General features: G+C 42.6%; 2 protein-coding genes across 8 annotated transcripts in view; both read right to left on the reverse strand.

Annotated features, from left to right (window-relative positions):
• BTBD10 (BTB domain containing 10) overlaps positions 1–5,877 on the reverse strand; it is a 51,401-nt gene extending 45,524 nt beyond the window's left edge. For 5 of the 7 annotated variants that reach the window (XM_043548910.1, XM_037899852.2, XM_037899850.2 and 2 more), the window contains exon 1: positions 5,649–5,827. The gene's annotated coding sequence lies outside the window, so the exon portion shown is untranslated. Of the gene's footprint in view, positions 1–5,648 lie in introns of all 7 variants that reach the window. The other 2 variants (XM_037899851.2, XM_037899853.2) reach the window with 2 other exon arrangements.
• A 9,766-nt stretch (positions 5,878–15,643) lies between these two features.
• Positions 15,644–16,397, reverse strand: PTH (parathyroid hormone). The gene is made up of 2 exons (XM_007058692.3): positions 16,304–16,397; positions 15,644–15,932 (listed from the first exon to the last, which is right to left on the reverse strand). Exons 1-2 carry the CDS (start codon positions 16,387–16,389, stop codon positions 15,644–15,646), a joined length of 375 nt encoding a protein of 124 aa, XP_007058754.1. The 5' UTR covers positions 16,390–16,397.
• Between the last annotated feature and the right edge of the window lie 1,151 nt (positions 16,398–17,548).

Here is a 17,548-nt window from a genome sequence, read left to right on the forward strand (position 1 = left end):
CTAGAAGGCCTCTAACATACAGAAGTGCCTGGCATGGAAGATGATGCAGTATCACGCTGGCTGTAATGGAGTGGCCATTTAATGAGCACCCCCGCATAGCTAGGGGTCACTTAGCAGGCCCCCTGCCACTTTTAGCCCCCCTCATGTGAGCCCCTTAATTGCTGCACACAGATTTTCATTTAGATATTAAATCAGCCCCAGGCAAGGGGTGCTAACAAAAACGGCTCAACAATCCTCAGGGTCCCAAAATAAAAGTCCATCACCACACTACAGTCCATACTTTGATCTGGTGTCTTCTTTTTCAGCCAAGCTCTTCTTCTGTCCTATTCTGTTCTCACAGCCCATCCTCCCAGCTCTTCCGATCTGGAACCTACCTTCCTAGGCCCCCAAACTTCTAGGGTCAAACTCCATCTGGATTTCCCTATAGGAGCCTTCTGCTTCTCTGTCACAGCTCCCTGTGCTTCTCAGTCACAACTCCCTTGATCTCAAGTCTTTCATGCAGGAGCTCTTCATACAATCTGCAGTTTCTCCACAATTTTCTGAGCTTTCCACTGCTCTTTATAGGGCAATCACTGATCTCTCCAAGGTGTGGCTGATTCTGTAATCAGGGATGGCTAGCACCAGGCCTCCAGTGGCACACTAATCTGTTACACTGGCTATGACATCAAATTTAGTAGTGAGACACATGGCTCCATTTCTTCAACTCCAAACAAACACTGCCAGCAAATAATCCTCTAAAAGTTCAATAGGTCTTTCCACATTGACACTGAAGCCAGTGTCGAGCTTGACAGAGCAGACACCTTCCAACTCTAGGTGCCTGATTTTGGGGAATGCAACTAAAAGAGTGAAGAGTTCTTTGGTGGTAGCTTAGCCTAACCCTCAGTATCAAATGTAAGTGACAAGTCCTTGGACATAAGCTTTTGCTGGCAAGGAAGTCTGCTGGATGCCTGTTCCTGATTCACCAGATAGGGGCCAGGTATTGCACACTGACTGCTCCAGTTGATCAGTAGGAGGATAATATTCAGTTTGCCCACAGGTAGAATTTAAGGCTAATACCCCAAACTCTACATGTATGACTGGTAAAAATCTAATACAGAGAAAGCAGAGTAGGTACAGAAAACTCACCTGTTGCAGACACAGTACCCTCAGAGGAATACATCTTAAAGCTGAACAACAGACTCACAATCGCACAAGCGTCACTAGAGCCTGGAAAATGGAATGCCCAGTGGGACCAAAATTTGGACAAAAGTCACGCTATTAAATATTCCAAATTTCTAAGTTAAAATACTACACTTCCCAAAAGGGACAGTCAGTTTTCTGCTCAGTGCCTACAGTTGTCAGAAGAATATGAATAGCAGTTGAACTGCACTCCTTTATATATCCTTAGCTGGGTTGAGATGAGGAGATAAGCAGGTGTGCTTACAGTCCCAATGAAATCTGCTTTGTAAGAAGATCCAAGTGAGCATTTGCCATTGGCGTGCGCACACATCCGACCTCACCTACTGTGAAGATCCATGTCTGTTGAATAAATTTGTTGTAGACTTAAGTACACATCTCCTATATAAAAGCTACTTTACGTCGCTGTATATCAACCATAATTACTTATAAAATGTTACTAAATTGACACTGATCAAGCCTAATTGATAAACATACCCGGCAATACAGTATTACCTAACATTAGGTTAGGTGAGATGCAAGTAATTCAGAACTTAAAATAGAACCCATGTACTCTACAGAAATGTTAAGAAAACCTCCCTTCATGAACAAACAATAGGTGGCAGTAGAGTGAAACTGACAACATTCTCACCTGTGTAACAGCAGATGTAGAAGAACGGTAAGTTTCACTTTATTGCTACTGCAGGAGTTATGGAAGAGAAGGGTCTAGTCTCACAACAGCACACACCTAAAAAACTTGTCCTCCTACTTTTCAAAGGACATCAATACATCAGCTCAATGAAATTCAGTCACTCAGCCTGCTCCTATTGATTTCAATGGAGGCAGTAGTGGACTCATCCTACACGAAAGCAAAATCTTACCAGCTACTGCAGGACCAAATAGAATAGCAATTCACAGGTTAATCACTCATCTCCCAACTTATTTGCAGGGCTAGAAGTCAAAAGGCCAGTCACAGCTATCAACAGTTCAACTGCCTCAATAAGTGAGAATACCACTCCGGCAGAACCATAATTAGCTCAATACTACTCAACACCAGTGACAAAAGGATCATGGAATAAACTGTGACTCACTGCCCAAGAACCAGGAAGGGTTTATAAAGGAGGAAGTTGCAGCAATCAATGAGCTAATGCAGGGGAGGGAAAACTTTTTGGCCTGAGGGCCACATCGGTGTTGCAAAACTGTATGGAGGGCCAGATAGGGAAGGCTGTGCTTCCCCAAACAGCCTGGCCCCCACACCCTATCCGCCCCCTTCCACTTCCCACCCCTTAACTGCTCCCCTCAGAAGTCCGGACCCACCCAACCCCCCCTGCTCCTTGCCCCCGACCGCCCCCTCCCGGGACCCCTTGCCCCTAACTGCCCCCCCCGGGATCCCACCCCGCTCCCTGTCCCCTGATTGCCCCAAGCCACATCCAAACCCCCACCCCCTGACAGGCCTCCCACACCTATCCAACCCCCTCCCGTTCCCCATCCTCTGCCCGCCCGCCCCCCCCCCCCGAACCTCTGCCCCAACCAACTGCTCCCTGTCCCCTGACTGCCCCCCGGGACTCCCGCCCTTTATCCAACCTCTCCCCCCCCCCCCCCCCCGCTCCCTGCCCCTTTACCATGCCACTCAGAGCAGCAGGAGCTTGCAGCCCCGCCACCCAGCCGGAGCCAGCCACACCACTGCACTGCCCTGCAGGAGCAACAGGCCAAAGCACTGGCGAAGTGAGGCTGCAGGGGAGGGAGGACAGCAGGGGAGGGGCCGGGCAGGATGGTCCCGCAGGCCATATGAGGCTCACAGGCCATAGTTTGCCCACCTCTGAGCTAATAAGTATTTCTACATAGCAAAGAAAAACCTGCAGCTGGCCCATGCCAGCCAACTCTGGCTTGTAGGGCTCAGACTGCAGGGCTCTTTCAGGCTGAAGCCCAGGCTCCAGGACACTTGTGGGGTAGGAGGGTCCCATAGCTCAGGCACCAGCCCCAGCCCAGAAGCCTACACAGCAATGGAACAGCCCCTGAGCCCAACCCGGCTGGCACAAGCAAGCCACAGGTTTTTCTTTGCTAAGTAGACATACACATGAGGTTTTGGGCAAAAGTTTTAGCTGTGTGGATGGAAAAAAATGTCCAGTCTTAGAGATGCCATCCAGGGAAAAAACTGCTAGATTTAGACAGCCTGGATATGTGGGAGTGGAAAGAGAATAAGTCAGAGATGAAACCAAGACTGCAGTCCTGAGTAAAAGAGACGGCAGCTGTGGACAACAACAGCACTAAGAAAGGGGAGAGAAGTTTAGGGAAGCAAGGAGAGAAAATAAACAGTTCTGTTTTGACTACACTGTCAGGTTGAACTGAGAGATGTATATACCATCATTGTTTGTGATGTTACTGTAGCTTGTTGGTCCCAGGATATGAGACACACAAGGTGGATTGGGCTTGAATGCTCGTCCATTCCACCTAGAGAAGTTGGTCCAATAAAAGACATTACCTCACCTATCTTGACTCTCTCAAATGTATATACATAAGGTGATGTAGAAAGATTTTAGTCTGGATAGAAGGAGGCAGGTGTGAAGTAGCAAGGAAGATCTGTAAATCTGCATAATGATGATAACTAGAGCTCTGCTCTTGAATGAGATCACCCAGATATAATGTGTAGAGGGGGAAGAGGAATCCAAGAGCCTTGTAGTACTGCCACTGAATGTTGAAGCAGGGATGAGGAGTATCCTGTGAATGAAACACTGAAGAAGCAGTCTCAAGTAAGAGGAGAACCAGTAGATGACAGAACCATTGCAAGCCAAAGGAAGGACAAGATTTTAAGAGCATGACTGATGTCAAAGTCAGTCAACAGATAAGAGTGACAAAGATGGAGTACTTGTTCGTGAATTTTGGTGAGAACTAGTTAGATGAGTGAAGTGGGCATTTCCCAAATTGGAAAGGGTCAAGGATGGAGTTGAAGGAAAAGAACTCCAGACAGGTGTTAGATGACATTCCATGAGCTTAGAGATGAAATGGAGAAAGGAGATGAAGTGACAGCTGGAGAGGTGAGTGGGGTTTCAGGTGGGTTTTTATCCTACGTTGCTTGCAGCATTGGTGATCGACTGCATTTCACTCATCCAAAAACTTGCAATTCCATTTTCTCAAAGCAATTTTGTCAGAATGCGACATTGCCTATTTCAGGCACCACCACAGCACTACAAAGCGTATCTTCCAAAACAGACACACACTTTGGGGCAAAGAAGCACTCTCAATAGTTTCAGGAAGCTCAGCGGAAAAGCTGGAGCTGCTGAAGAAAACATCAGAACTAAGACTTCATCAAGGTAAGGCAGAGTTGCTGGTCAATCAGTACATTCACCATTATGTGTCTTATGGAAGTGGTTTTCAACCTGTGGTATGTGGATCCTTGGGGTCCACAGACTATGTCTGAGATTTCCATTTGAAATTTAGGGGTTTGCAAATGAAAAAAGGTTGAAAACAACCATCTTATGGTCCTACAATAGGATTTCACTGTAAAACATTGACAAATTCAACATCACCAAAAACAAATCACAAATCCAAAAGAATCAGGGACAGGCTACAGTTTTAGCAACATCCCACTCATTGTTTTTATCTAGCCACCCATTGAGAGTAGTTCATTTTGGTGTTGAGAGAGAGGCCCCAAAAGCTAAGTGCCCTGCTTTAAGCGACTGAACACAAAGAAATCTTTCACTATTCACTAGACATCACTAGGACGAAGGGATGTTAATTTCATAGGAACCTGCAGAACTGCCCTATACAGTTTAATCACTGTTTTTAACTGGCACACAAGAGAACAGAGCTCCTTTCAATCCCCAACAGGAAATGCAATTCTGACACGTGACAGAAAACCTTCATTAACACTATGTATTACTAACATCTCCAACCACTTCATTCAAAAGCTACTAGTATGACTGGCCAACCAAGGGAATCAGGAAACAAATCCACTGTCCATGTTCCCAGAAGACAAGATATCAAATGTACACAGAGTACCTTAAGAACGGTTATTTATAACGAAGTAGCACCTTATAGTCAGTAACAGCAAACCTGCCACGGGGGAGGAAGAATGGTCAGTGCTTTAAAGGGCCCAAAGCAGGAAACTGAAAGGGGGGGGGGGTCATTTATCTACACCCCTGCCACCCCCAGCCTCTGCCTCAGCCCCAGAGACACCCCACTTGTGCGCCCCGCAGCTCTGCCTGCTTCCCCACCCCTACAACCCCGAAGCCTCGCCTCGCCGCCCGGAACCTCCAGCCTCCCCCCCAACACAGCTCCGCTCCCCGTCGGCCCACCGCAGGCTCCACAGCCCACTCCCGGCCACGGCTTCGCTCCCACGCCCCCAGCCCCTTTCTCCCCACAACCCGCCCTGCCCCGCTCCACAGACCGGTTTCGCCCCCGCTCCGCAGCCACCCAACCCCACTGCCGCTACCTCGCTCCCCATCCTCTCAGCCCCCGCCTGCCCGGGGGGGTCCGGCCGACCTCGCACCTACCCCGCCAGGTTCCACGACCACGGCCGCCTAGCTACCAGGCCGCTCCTGCACCTCCCAGGCCGCTCGGCCTCGGCTCGGCCGCTGCAAGCTCCTCCTCCCGCGAGACAGAGGAGGAGGAAACAGGAAAGGGGTGAAATATCGCGAGGTTTACGCCGAACGCAACGTATTGCATGGGGGGCGGGGGGCGTGTAGTGGGCTTGCTAGTTTCCAGGCTCTCCCCAGGCGGAAGTGGGGGGGGCGCTAGTTGGTGAAACCGAAAACGAGGTCGAGGGGCGTGTCTGTCGCCTGTGCGACGTTCGGTGCTCGAGAGTGCGGGCGGGGGCGCTGGGTGTGCTACCAGGGCGTCCCCGGTCTCCATGGTGACAGGGTGGCGCCCAGAGCCGCCGGCGGCAGCAGTGGGACAGGCCGCGGGAGGAGATGAGGGCAGAGGGGGGAGGGGAAAGTAGTGTGGGGGCGGTGCAGCGGCAAGTGAGAGACGGAGGAGCGGGTGGAGGAAGGCAGCGTGCGGGGAGATGGGGCTGCGAGAGCGCGACCTGGAGGCGCCGCACAGAGGAGGCTCTCCAAGGGAGTCGAGCAGGCGCGTGGACGCGGGGAAGATTGACGGGCAGGAGCTGCCCCCTCACCTTTGGCACAGCAGGTTACAGGTCATGGGGGGCAGGACAGAGGGGCGGGAATGAACCGGGAGATTCTTCGTTCTCCGTGGCAGCTGCCGCTCTTGGTGATCGCAGTGCGGTGAGGAGGGCGACAAGCTTGGGAACGATGATCCTTGTCTCATCCAGCCTCTGTTAGTGTGGCTATAGGGGGCAGATAAGAACCTACAGACAGGTCGCTAGCCTGCTGTCAGTTTCACCGACTGGGCTGGCGGGCATCTCCTCCCAGCGGTCAGACTGCAGAGAGTTACAAAACACGACAAAACATCATTCTGTAAGTAAGAATGACAGACAGGCCCTGAAAACAGAGACATACCCCTGTTGTTTTAGTGGTCAGCTTTATTGGGCCAATTTGGCCTACCACCTGTAATTTGTGGCTGGAAGCGATGTCATTTTGCCACATGCTCTGAACTTTGGGATATGGTGTGATGCTCTTGAATTATGATCACAAGATCACCCATGCTGTTGAGTTTTCATATGCTTGTCGTTTTGAAACCAATACCACAGGCGTTAGATTTGGATCCTGGCATTTGAATCTGAATACCCTGGTAAATTGAGAGGGTCTAGATCTGTGGTTACAATTTTGGCCCAATTCACAAAGTATAGTGATGAAAGAGGAAGTGGAGATGTAGATATATCAGTTCAATAGCTATGAAATTACTCTGTTCTCCTCCATCTATATGGATCTTTATGTTTCTCAGAGCAAGAAAAAATGGATAGAAACTAGATTACTGATGGTGGAAAACCCAAGGTGAGGCATACAAGTTGAAGTGCAAATAACTTCTACATGCCTGCGTTCATAGATTCTCTCTTCTCGTCTCCCTCCAAACATGCTCAAAAGCTATGGGGATGAGTTGCTACATCGCTCTGCCTACATAACACAACCCAGCATTTCTTGCATAGAGGTGCATTCATCCTTTTTCACTGAGCTCACCCATATCCAAGGTTTATTGAGATACCTGGAACTGAACATCAGCTACATGTCTAACATCATGACACCTTCCTTCCCCTGATTTGGTCCATTTAGAAGTTCTAGACATACTAATCAAGAGCAAGTCATTGCTGTCTGGAGAAAGAGAGAGAAGAGTAACTAGGAATCCTTGTAATAGAGGCTGTCAACACCATGTTTGAAAAAGGGATATTACCTCCCACCTTAAAACCTACTATAGTCTCCCATTCCTAAAGAAACCTTTATGAGACATAACAGATCTAACTTGGTACCAAATCTGTTTCTTAGCAAGCTAATCACACAGCAAGCAAGTACAAACTCCAAGCCAATCTTAGATCCGCTCCATTCTGGACAGAAATAAATCTGAAACAGTGCTGGTGGTGCAGATGAATAGTCTCCTGCAATCCATGGACAAAGAACATCTGTTCCCATACTCTTAGACCTCACTGTTATAAGATACTCTGTCCCACTTAAGAGATGAGACAAGGGTCAAGGGAAATGCTCAGAAATCTTTCCTTGAAGGCTATACTGGGAGGGTGCTGCTGGACAACTGCTTTTCCACCACCACTTTTTCCATATTTACATTTAGATTCTATGAGAAACTGATACTTTATGGGCTCAACTGCCAATGATGTGCAAATGATGCTTGACTCCCTTAATCCTTTACAATATATGCCACAATCTTGCAGCTATCTCCATGTCTAGCAGAGATTAGCACATAGATGAGAAAAGAGTTGGCTGAGGTTAAATCTAAACAAAATGAAGAGTTAAGCTTGTAAATCTGATCAAGAGAGGGTCTCTAATAGCTCCCAGTTCATTTCAAGAATGAATTAAAAATCCTATTATTAATTCATAAATCCTTTAAGAGGCTAGGATTGTGCTATCTCAGGGATCACCTATCCATCCATGACTCTCCTAGACAGTTATTGTTATGGTCCACATGCTAGACAAGCTCAGTTGTTTGGTGCATGCTCCATATGGGAGGAGAATAAACTGACTCCAAGCCTGAGTGCATTCAGGTCTAAACTCAATGCTCACCTCTTTTCTAAGGATCTTATCCAGTATTATTATTAATTAAGTATTTTATATTAGGGTAGTGTGCAGGCTGATACCTCAGTCACCCCCATTGTACTGGGCATTGTACAAACACATACAAAAACAGTCAATTCACCAAAGAATTTACAGTCTAAATTTACAGTCTAAAACCAGTGGCATCTTCTCCCTTGGAAAGCTGGAAGAAGAGGACGGAGAGAGAGGAAGAAGAAAGAGAAGGAAAAATATTTGCACTGCAGGGAGATGAAAAGAATAGAGCCCCCTTTGGACACAATCTTACACATTTTAATAATTATTCAGTTCTTAGAACCATGTAATATGAACTGTGGCAGTATGCCTGATAGATGGAGATAGAATTGTTTCAGTAACATGCGTGACAACCTGAGTTTGCAGGGTACCAGGTATGAGAATGCATTGCTAGCATTCACTTTGCAAAGGATGATGTCAAACTAGTGGAGAAAGTTCACCAAATTGATTCTGATTCCAGAGATTGAAACTCGATATAATCTTTGCCTGGTTTGCTCTTTAAAGTTTGCTCTGAAGTTTCAGTGTGTTTATATCTCTGGCCTTGCCTAATGCATTATCAAGGCTGGAACTAACCTTTTCAGATAGGGACTCATTAACAAATAAGTCTTAAACTTTACATGAGTTGTGTCCACGAAGCTTTTCTCCCTTATAACTTTAAATGGCATATGAGAAAAACTGGAAGCTTAACTACTGAATGCAACAAAATGTGATTCAGTTAAATGAGCTCTCTCTTTCTGTCCTTTAAAAACAGAGAGGTAAACCAGACTATTCTGGAAATCCATCATTAGGACAATAAAATGCCAACAAAGCTAGCACAAAAGACAAAGTAATTAGAATCAAGAATGTGCTACCTAGGCAAGGAGTCAAATGTTATATGCTGTTTAACAGCAGTCTCAGCAATATTCAACAGCAGTATTTAGAGGAGACAATGCCAGCAGCAGCAAAAACAACAGTAGTTTTCTCAACTGACCTTACAATTTCTTCAGTTTTTATTGGAGTATATTTTGTAGGCTTTCATTGCTGTATTATCATTCTGCTTCCCCAGAAGTAAAACAATTATTAGTTATTAGTTCTGCACAGCTTTTGGAATTTCTTTTTTGGGAGTATTCATAACCTCTTTAGGGCTGGCAGGAGTGAGCATCTGCCATGATTGCTGATTTAATTATGCCCGTTGTTTCAATAATAATTCAGTAGTGATTCATATATGGAATATTTATGTAATAAATTCAGGATACAGTATTTCCTTTCTCCCTGCAGGCAGCATAGTAGTGTCAAAATTAGGAGTGTGATTCTGCACACTCTCCATGGGAGAGGCCTTGAGCATGGTGTTGCATTCCTGGCCATCTTGGGTAATAGCCATTGATGGATTTATCCTCTATGAATTTACCTAATTGATTTTTTAACCCATTTATAGTTTTGGCCTTTACAACATCCCCCTGACAATGCGTTCCACGGGATGACTGAGCATTGTGTGAAGAAGTACTTCCAGTTGTTTTAAACCTGCTGCCTATTAATTTCTTTGGGTGATCCCTAGTTCTTGTGTTATGAAAAAGTGTAAATAACATTTCCTTATTCACAAAAAGGAGTACTTGTGGCACCTTAGAGACTAACAAATTTATTTGAGCATAAGCTTTCGTGAGCTACACGGCTGCTACTCTGATTTCCTTACTCACTTTCTTCACACTGTTCATGATTGTATAGATCTCTATTATATTCCCTTCTTAGTCGTCTCTTTTCTAAATTGAACAGTCCCAGTCATTTTAACCTCTCCTTATATAGAAGCTGTTCCACACACCAGTCATTTTCGTTGTCCTTCTCTGCATCTTTTCCATTCTAATATATATTTTTTGAGATATGGTGATCAGAACTACACACAGTATTCAAACTATGGGTGTACCATAGATTTATATAGTGGCATTATGACATGTTCTGTTTTATTATGTCTCTTAATGGTTCCTAACATTGTCAGCTTTTTTGACTGCTGCTGCACATTGAATAAATGTTTTCGGAGAACTACCCGTGATGATTCCAAGATCTCTTTCTTGAGTGGTAACAGCTAATTTAGATCCCATCATTTTGTATATATAGTTCGGATTTTTTTTTTCCAGTGCACATTACTTGCACTTATCAACACAGAATTTCATCTATCATTTGGTTGCCCAGTCACCCAGTTTTGTGAGATCCCTTTATAACTCTTTGCAGTTAGCTTTGGACTTATCTATCTTGACTAATTTTGTATCATCTGCAGATTTTGTCACCTCACTGTTTAGCCCTTTTTTCCAGATCATTTAGGAATATTTTGAATAACACAGGCCCCAGTCCGGATCCTTGGAGGACCCCACTACTTACCTCTCTCCATTGTGAAAACTGACCATTTATTCCTACGCCTTGTTTCCTATCTTTTAACCAGTTACTGATTCATGAGAGGACCCTCCATCTTATCCTATGACCTCTTACTTTGCTTAAGAGCTTTTGGTAATGGATCTTATCAAAAGCTTTCTCAAGTACACTGTATCAACTGGCTCACCCTTGTCCACCTGCTTGTTGACATCCTCAAAGAATTCTAATAGATTGATGAGGCATGATTTCCCTTTACGAAAGCCATGTTGGACTCTTCCCCAACATATCATCTTTATCTGTTTGTCTGATAATTTTACACTTTCAACCAATTTGCTTGGCACTGAAGTTAGGCTTACTGGTGTGTTGTTGCCAGGATCGCCTCTGGAGACTTTTTTTTTAAATCAGAATTACGTTAGCCACCCTCCAGTCATCTTTTACAGAGGCTGATTTAAGTGGTGGGTTGCAGTTAGTAGTTCTGCAATTTCATATTTGAATTCCTTCAGAACCCTTGGAGGAATACCATCTGATACTGGTGACTTATTAATTTGTTCCAAAACCTCCTCTATTGACACCTCAATCTGGGACAGTTTTTCAGATTTGTCACCTAAAAAGAATGGCTCGGGCGTGGGGATCCCCTCCATATCCATTGCAGTGAAGACTGATGCAAAGAATCCCTCCCCCAATGCCCCCCAACGGTCTTCTCTTCCTTGAGTGCTCCTTTCGCACTTTGATTGTCCAGTGGCCCCGCTGTTTCACAGGTTCCTACTTCTGATGTACTAAAAAAAAATTGCTGTTAGTTTTTGTGTCCTTAGCTAGTTGATCTTCAAATTCTTTCTTGGCCTGTCTTCTTATACTTTTACACTTGACTTGCCAGAGTGTATACTCTTTTCTATTTTCCTCACTAAGATTTGACTTCCAGTTTTTAAAGGATGCCTTTTTGCCTCTTTTACTTTGCTGTTTATCCATGGTGGCATTTTTTTGGTCCTCTTACTGTTTTTTTATTTGGGGTATACATTTTGTATGAGCTTCTGTTAAATTGTTTCCATGCTGTTTGCAGGCCTTTCACCCTTGTGACTGCTCCTTTTAATTTCTGTTTAACAGCTTCCTCGTTTTTATATAGGTGCCTTTTTTTATGTTAAATGCTACTGTGGTAGGTTTCTTTGGCATTTTTCTCCTACATGGATATTAAATTTAATATGAATATAAATTTAATACATTATGGTTGCTATTACTGAACGGTTCAGCTATATTCACCTCTTGTACCAGATCCTGTGCCCCACGTAGGACTAAATCAAGAATTGCCTCTTCCCTTGTTTCAGAGTAACAGCCGTGTTAGTCTGTATTCGCAAAAAGAAAAGGAGTACTTGTGGCACCTTAGAGACTAACCAATTTATTTGAGCATAAGCTTTCGTGAGCTACAGTCAAATCCAGACTCCAGCGAGAAACTGTTGAATTGGAATTCATTTGCAAATTGGATACAATTAACTTATGCTTGAATAGAGACTGGGAGTGGCTAAGTCATTATGCAAGGTAACCTGTTTCCCCTTGTTTTTTCCAACCCCCCCCCCTCCCCCCCCAGATGTTCTTGTTAAACCCTGGATTTGTGCTGGAAATGGCCCACCTTGATTATCATACACATTGTAAGGAGAGTGATCACTTTAGGTAAGCTATTACCAGCAGGAGAGTGGGGTAGGGGGAGGTATTGTTTCATGCTTTGTGTGTATAAAAAGATCTTCTACACTTTCCACAGTATGGATCCGATGAACTGAGCTGTAGCTCACGAAAGCTTATGCTCAAATAAATTGGTTAGTCTCTAAGGTGCCACAAGTACTCCTTTTCTCTTCCCTTGTGGGTCCCAGGACAAGGTGCTCCAAGAAGCAGTCATTTATGGTGTCTAGAAGTTTTATCCCTGCATCCCTTTCTGAGGATAGTTGAAATACCACATTATTATTATGTTTTCTGCCATTGTAGCCTCTCTACTCTCCCTGAGCATTTCAGTCCCGTCACTATCCTGGTCAGGTGGTCTGTAGTAGATTCCTACTGCTATACTATTATTGTTCAAGCATGGACTTTCTGTTCATAGAGTCTATGGTACAGTTTGATTCATTTAAGATTTTTACTTTATTTGACTCTATGCTTTCTTTCATATATAGTGCCACTCCCCGACCAGCACAATCTACTCTGTCATTACTATATATTTTGTACTCTAATATTGCTGTGTCCCATTGATTATCCTTATTCCACCAAGTTTCCACGATGCCTATTATATCAATATCCTCATTTAATACGAGGCACTCTAGTTTACCCATCATCCATTTTAGTATTTAGACTTCTAACATTTGTATATAAGCACTTGTACATTTTATCCATATTCAGTTGCTTGCCATCATGTGGTATATTTAAATGGGATTTATGTTTGACTGTTCCTCAGTAGCTCCTACCTTTACCAACTTCTTTCCTATCCTCTTTATTAGGATATAGAGTTCCCCCTTTAATATATTCATCCCTAAGGGATGTCTCCACCCAAACCGCATGGTTCTCCGCACCTGTCAGCTTTCCCCCAGCTCTTAGTTTTAAAAAAATCTTCTACAACCTTTTTAATTTTTTATGCCAGCAGTCTGATTCTGTTTTGGTTTAGGTGGATCCCATCCTTCCTGTATCAGTCCCCCCTTTCCCAAAAGGTTCCCCGGTTCCTAATAAACCTAAAACCTTCCTCTCTACACCATCATCTCATCCGCGCATTTACCGATATAAATACTGACAGGAAAATCAGAGTTCATTATGCTTTATAATAATGTCCAAGAGCTTTTGGTCCATTTTATTTGGTGATACATAAGCGAGACATAGGTACAAAAATGCAATTTTATTCCTTTTTAAGTTATGCACAAACATACAACAAAAGAATAAATAGAAGGTGCACTTTAAGGCCCCAGTCCCACAAATAGATGTACTATCATAGAACCCTAAACCCCCATCGCATACTATTCACTGTAATGGGACTTTGTGCAGGTGCAGGGTCTGCATTAGCGCATCATCTGTTTGTAGCATTAGGGCCTTTACATTAGTAAAGGTATAGTCAAGATAACAAAATACAGTTCACTAGTTGCAAGTACATTTCTAATTTGCAAAAGATTTGAATTTATATTTTGAAATTATTATTTATTATTTGTTCACTGGTTTCCCAAAGTGTGAAGGCACCAAACAGACAAATAAACATTACTGGGAACAGGGCAGGTTCTAGGGGCACGCGAGCAGGGCAGTTGCCCTGGGTGCCAACTTCCAGGGAGCGCTGTGCTGTTGTTACCCACTCTGCCTTTATCTTTTGCTCTATGCTCTGCCTGGCTGGCCATTTTCCATTTGCTTCATTGATTGGTCAGCCCTTTTTGCCCCCCTCCCCTTAGCCATTGCAGGGAGTGGGTGGTGTTGAAAATGTTTACTTCCATGGCTGGCAAAATGGCTAGAGAACATGGGGAAAGCCAGGCTGGCTGAGACCAATAGTTCATCTCATCTAGTCCAGTATCTGGTTCTGATAGTGCTCTGTAATAGATGCTTTGGAGGAAGGTGCAATAAACTCCACAGCAGACAATTATGGAAAACATTACCTATAGGAAAAGTTTCTTCCTAAACTCCATTAGTCAGAAGTATGTTTATGCTCCAAAGCATATGCTCCAAACCTTCAATTCATGAGGGTTTGTATCCCTTCCAAAATTCAGGTTAAGGATTTTTTGTTTGTTATTCTTTTTTTATCCTTACAATTTTATTTATAGACCTTTTTGTTATTCATAAAAATGTCCAGTCTTTTTTTGAATTCTGCTAAGCTCTCAGCCTCTGTGGTATATTGTGGCAATGATTTCCACAGGCTAATGGGAACCCGTTGCAAGGATTTTAGAATCTATTACCCCATTCCTGTAAATACTTATGCCTGCACATGAGTAACATTACCCATATGAACTATTAGTCCTATATGCATCAAGTTACTCACATATGGGGCCTAAGATAACTTACAGACAATTTAGAGAGTGAATAATTTACAGGCAAGAGAGAGGATGAAAATATTTTGTACGATTTTGGTTTTAATTGTAATTGTCTGATCCATACCTCATTCCCACTTTGTGTTATCTAACCTCACACCTAGATGCATGCCACTACATCTCCTTTTATTGTTTATGTTATAAATCCTATCCTTTTGGCCTTTGTTGGGTAATTAAACCTTTCCCTTATTTTAATATTATATTTAACCCTTGATTTTTCTATTGTTTATAGAATTAGTTTTAATTCTAGCCCTTTCCTTTTAATAATTGATAATCTTTGTTTTTCCTGTGTTTATATTTGACCTTACTTTATAATATTTTTTAAATTAAAATCCTCTTTTTTTTATTTTTATGTGTAATTAACACTTCCCAGATCTTGGCCTGATCTTGTAAACGGACGTGAGCTTAACTTTATGCATTGTGAGTGGAAGATCAATGGGACTGGTTACTTTGTGTAGAGTGAAGCACATGTTTAAGTCCCTATAGAACTGCTGCCCTTTTTATTATGGGGTCAGATTCTGCCATCCTCATTTAGGTTGATTAGTAATTTATTCTGTAGAGGATTCCACTGGGTTAAGGTACTACTCAATGTAAGAGTGGTAAAACCTGGTCTTAAATTATTTTAACTCTGCCTTTTTTGTAACTATTTATATTTAAACCTCCTTGTTTGGTTTTTTAAACATACTTTTTTTTTAAACGTTGGAAATAAATGGGACACATTAGCAATTGAATTAGATATTCAAAAATTATCAACATTTGAGATGGGTGGGTATGGACAATCTCTTAATCTAGGTTTGTAAAGGACCTAGCTGAATGGAGCTGCAGTCTTGGTTGGGGCCTCTAGGAACTAATGTAATACAAATAATAAATAATAATAAAATGCCCTAGTTGCTCAGTGACTTACAGACATGTGCTTACTTGGACAGATACAATGCTATGCCTCTTTCACTGGGACTTTGTTTTGAAGAGTATGTTGTCCATGTAAGCTTTGTCCAGAACACCAGGTTTCTTCTGCATTGCTGCCTGCAAACGCTCAGGGAACAGCCTCTGACTTCTGATCTCTCCCAGAACAATATCATCCTTCTTTTGGGGCCTCTGGGTCCTAGCATCCACCAGTGCCTCAGGAGCACTGTGCACATCCTGCAGTTTCATCTGAAGCCAATCCTGTCTCTCCACAGTATGCAGGTGCTCCCCAAGATTGTGCATCAGTTGCATCTCACTCACTGACCTCTTCCTGTATGAAGGGTGAACAAAGTAACAATCTCATAATGGCCTTTCCTTCAATTCTTGATCTCCACTAAAGCCCAAGTTTGGGAACTTTTGGGGCAGTGCAAGGCATATTTATTCAACCTGGATTTTTACCCAGGAGGGGATATACTGTCTGCTGGTGGGAGGGGAAATAGTGATATTTAATTGGTGGTGGATTTATTAGTTGGAGGAGGGTTAGAAGAGGGAAATGGTCTAGTTTTGTGGCATTGTTTATTTTAATTCTTGTACTTTATGTCAAATTTCAGATGATGATAGGCAGGTAATCAGTCAAGAGGAAAGTAAAGAATATTAGTAAAAATATCCCCAAATTCAAAAAATGTATAGCAATATACTTACATCACTGGTCTTCCATCAGATTTTGCAAAGAAACAAATTGCATATACAACAACTGCAGTCTTAGCCATATCTTTGACAGAAATCATGTTAACTATAAGGATAAAAAGAAGGAAATTTGTAAATCTATGTTTCAAATAATTTCAAACCAGTTAAACTAGGGGTACAGTTAGGGTTAGGTACAGAGAAAAGTGTTGAACACGTATATAGTCAGAAAAGAGATTGTGTAAAAATGTTTTTCACATGTAGTGGATACAACAAGGAATTTAGGTATCAGAAGAACTGGATTCTATTCCTAATTTTTATAATGACTTTCAGTACAATCTTGGGCAAGTCTCTTAATTGCTGTATGCCTCAGTTACCCCACGTTATCATCGGCATAATAATACCCACCATTTTAATATCTTTGGATGCAAAGCAGTGTTTAGTTGGAAAGTATTATTATTTATTATTAATTTCTGTCTCATGGAGATATTTGTAAAGCTCCTTGAAATACCTGCATACAGCTATGTAAATGCAAAGTATTAGATTTTGTCTGCTTCTTGTGTGTCACTAAACTTTGCTGATTTTGCTGATAGAACCAAGAATCTTGATTCTCTTATGGCAGCTTTAATTTGGCATAACTACTGAAGTTAGTGTTGTTAGTCCCTATATAACCTGATTGTGAGAAAAATCAGAATTGGGCCCCAAGTTTTTACAGTTTCTTGTACTACATAGGTCATATCGCTATGGAAGAGAGATGGATTTTATTTTGCTTTGCACATCAACAAAATTGTCAGTTGAATTATAATTGCAGAATATTTAGTACTGGTGATGGCAGAAATAACTTTGAAAGGCAGAAATAACTTTGAATTTCAGATTCCAATTTGAGTTCTTAGTGGTGATAGCTAGAAAAACATCTTTTGAGTTGTAAATAAAGCAAATTTGATGTGGAGTATCTGAGACAGAATAATTATAGAACCCTCCAATGCCATTTTTACTGTTACTTTCCTGTTTGATTTTTACAGTTTTACTGTAGGTCAGAAAAGCATTTACAGCACCATGTTTTACATCAGAGCATGAATATGCTCCAAGCACAGCATCTAATTATTTTAAATCCAGTGGTTGAATTCACTTTGAGTTATTTCTTTAATCCACCATCATAGGTGAATTTTATTCATTTAACTGAATTTTAAAAAGCTGATTCAGTTAACAATCTTAAAAACAGCAGATTTTCACTTTCATTCCATTTTTATGCTTAACCTAATC

Source organism: Chelonia mydas, chromosome 6 (genome assembly GCF_015237465.2).
Source record: "Chelonia mydas isolate rCheMyd1 chromosome 6, rCheMyd1.pri.v2, whole genome shotgun sequence".
Lineage (NCBI taxonomy): Eukaryota > Metazoa > Chordata > Testudines > Cheloniidae > Chelonia > Chelonia mydas.

Excerpts from the sequence above, each read along its gene's own strand:
- PTH (XM_007058692.3), bottom strand. The coding sequence starts at position 16,389 with ATGATTTCTGTCAAAGATATGGCTAAGACTGCAGTTGTTGTATATGCA. Across the intron at positions 15,933-16,303 it reads TCTGATGGAAGACCAGTGAT|GAAGAGGTCAGTGAGTGAGA; the intron begins GTAAGTATATTG and ends CCCTTCATACAG.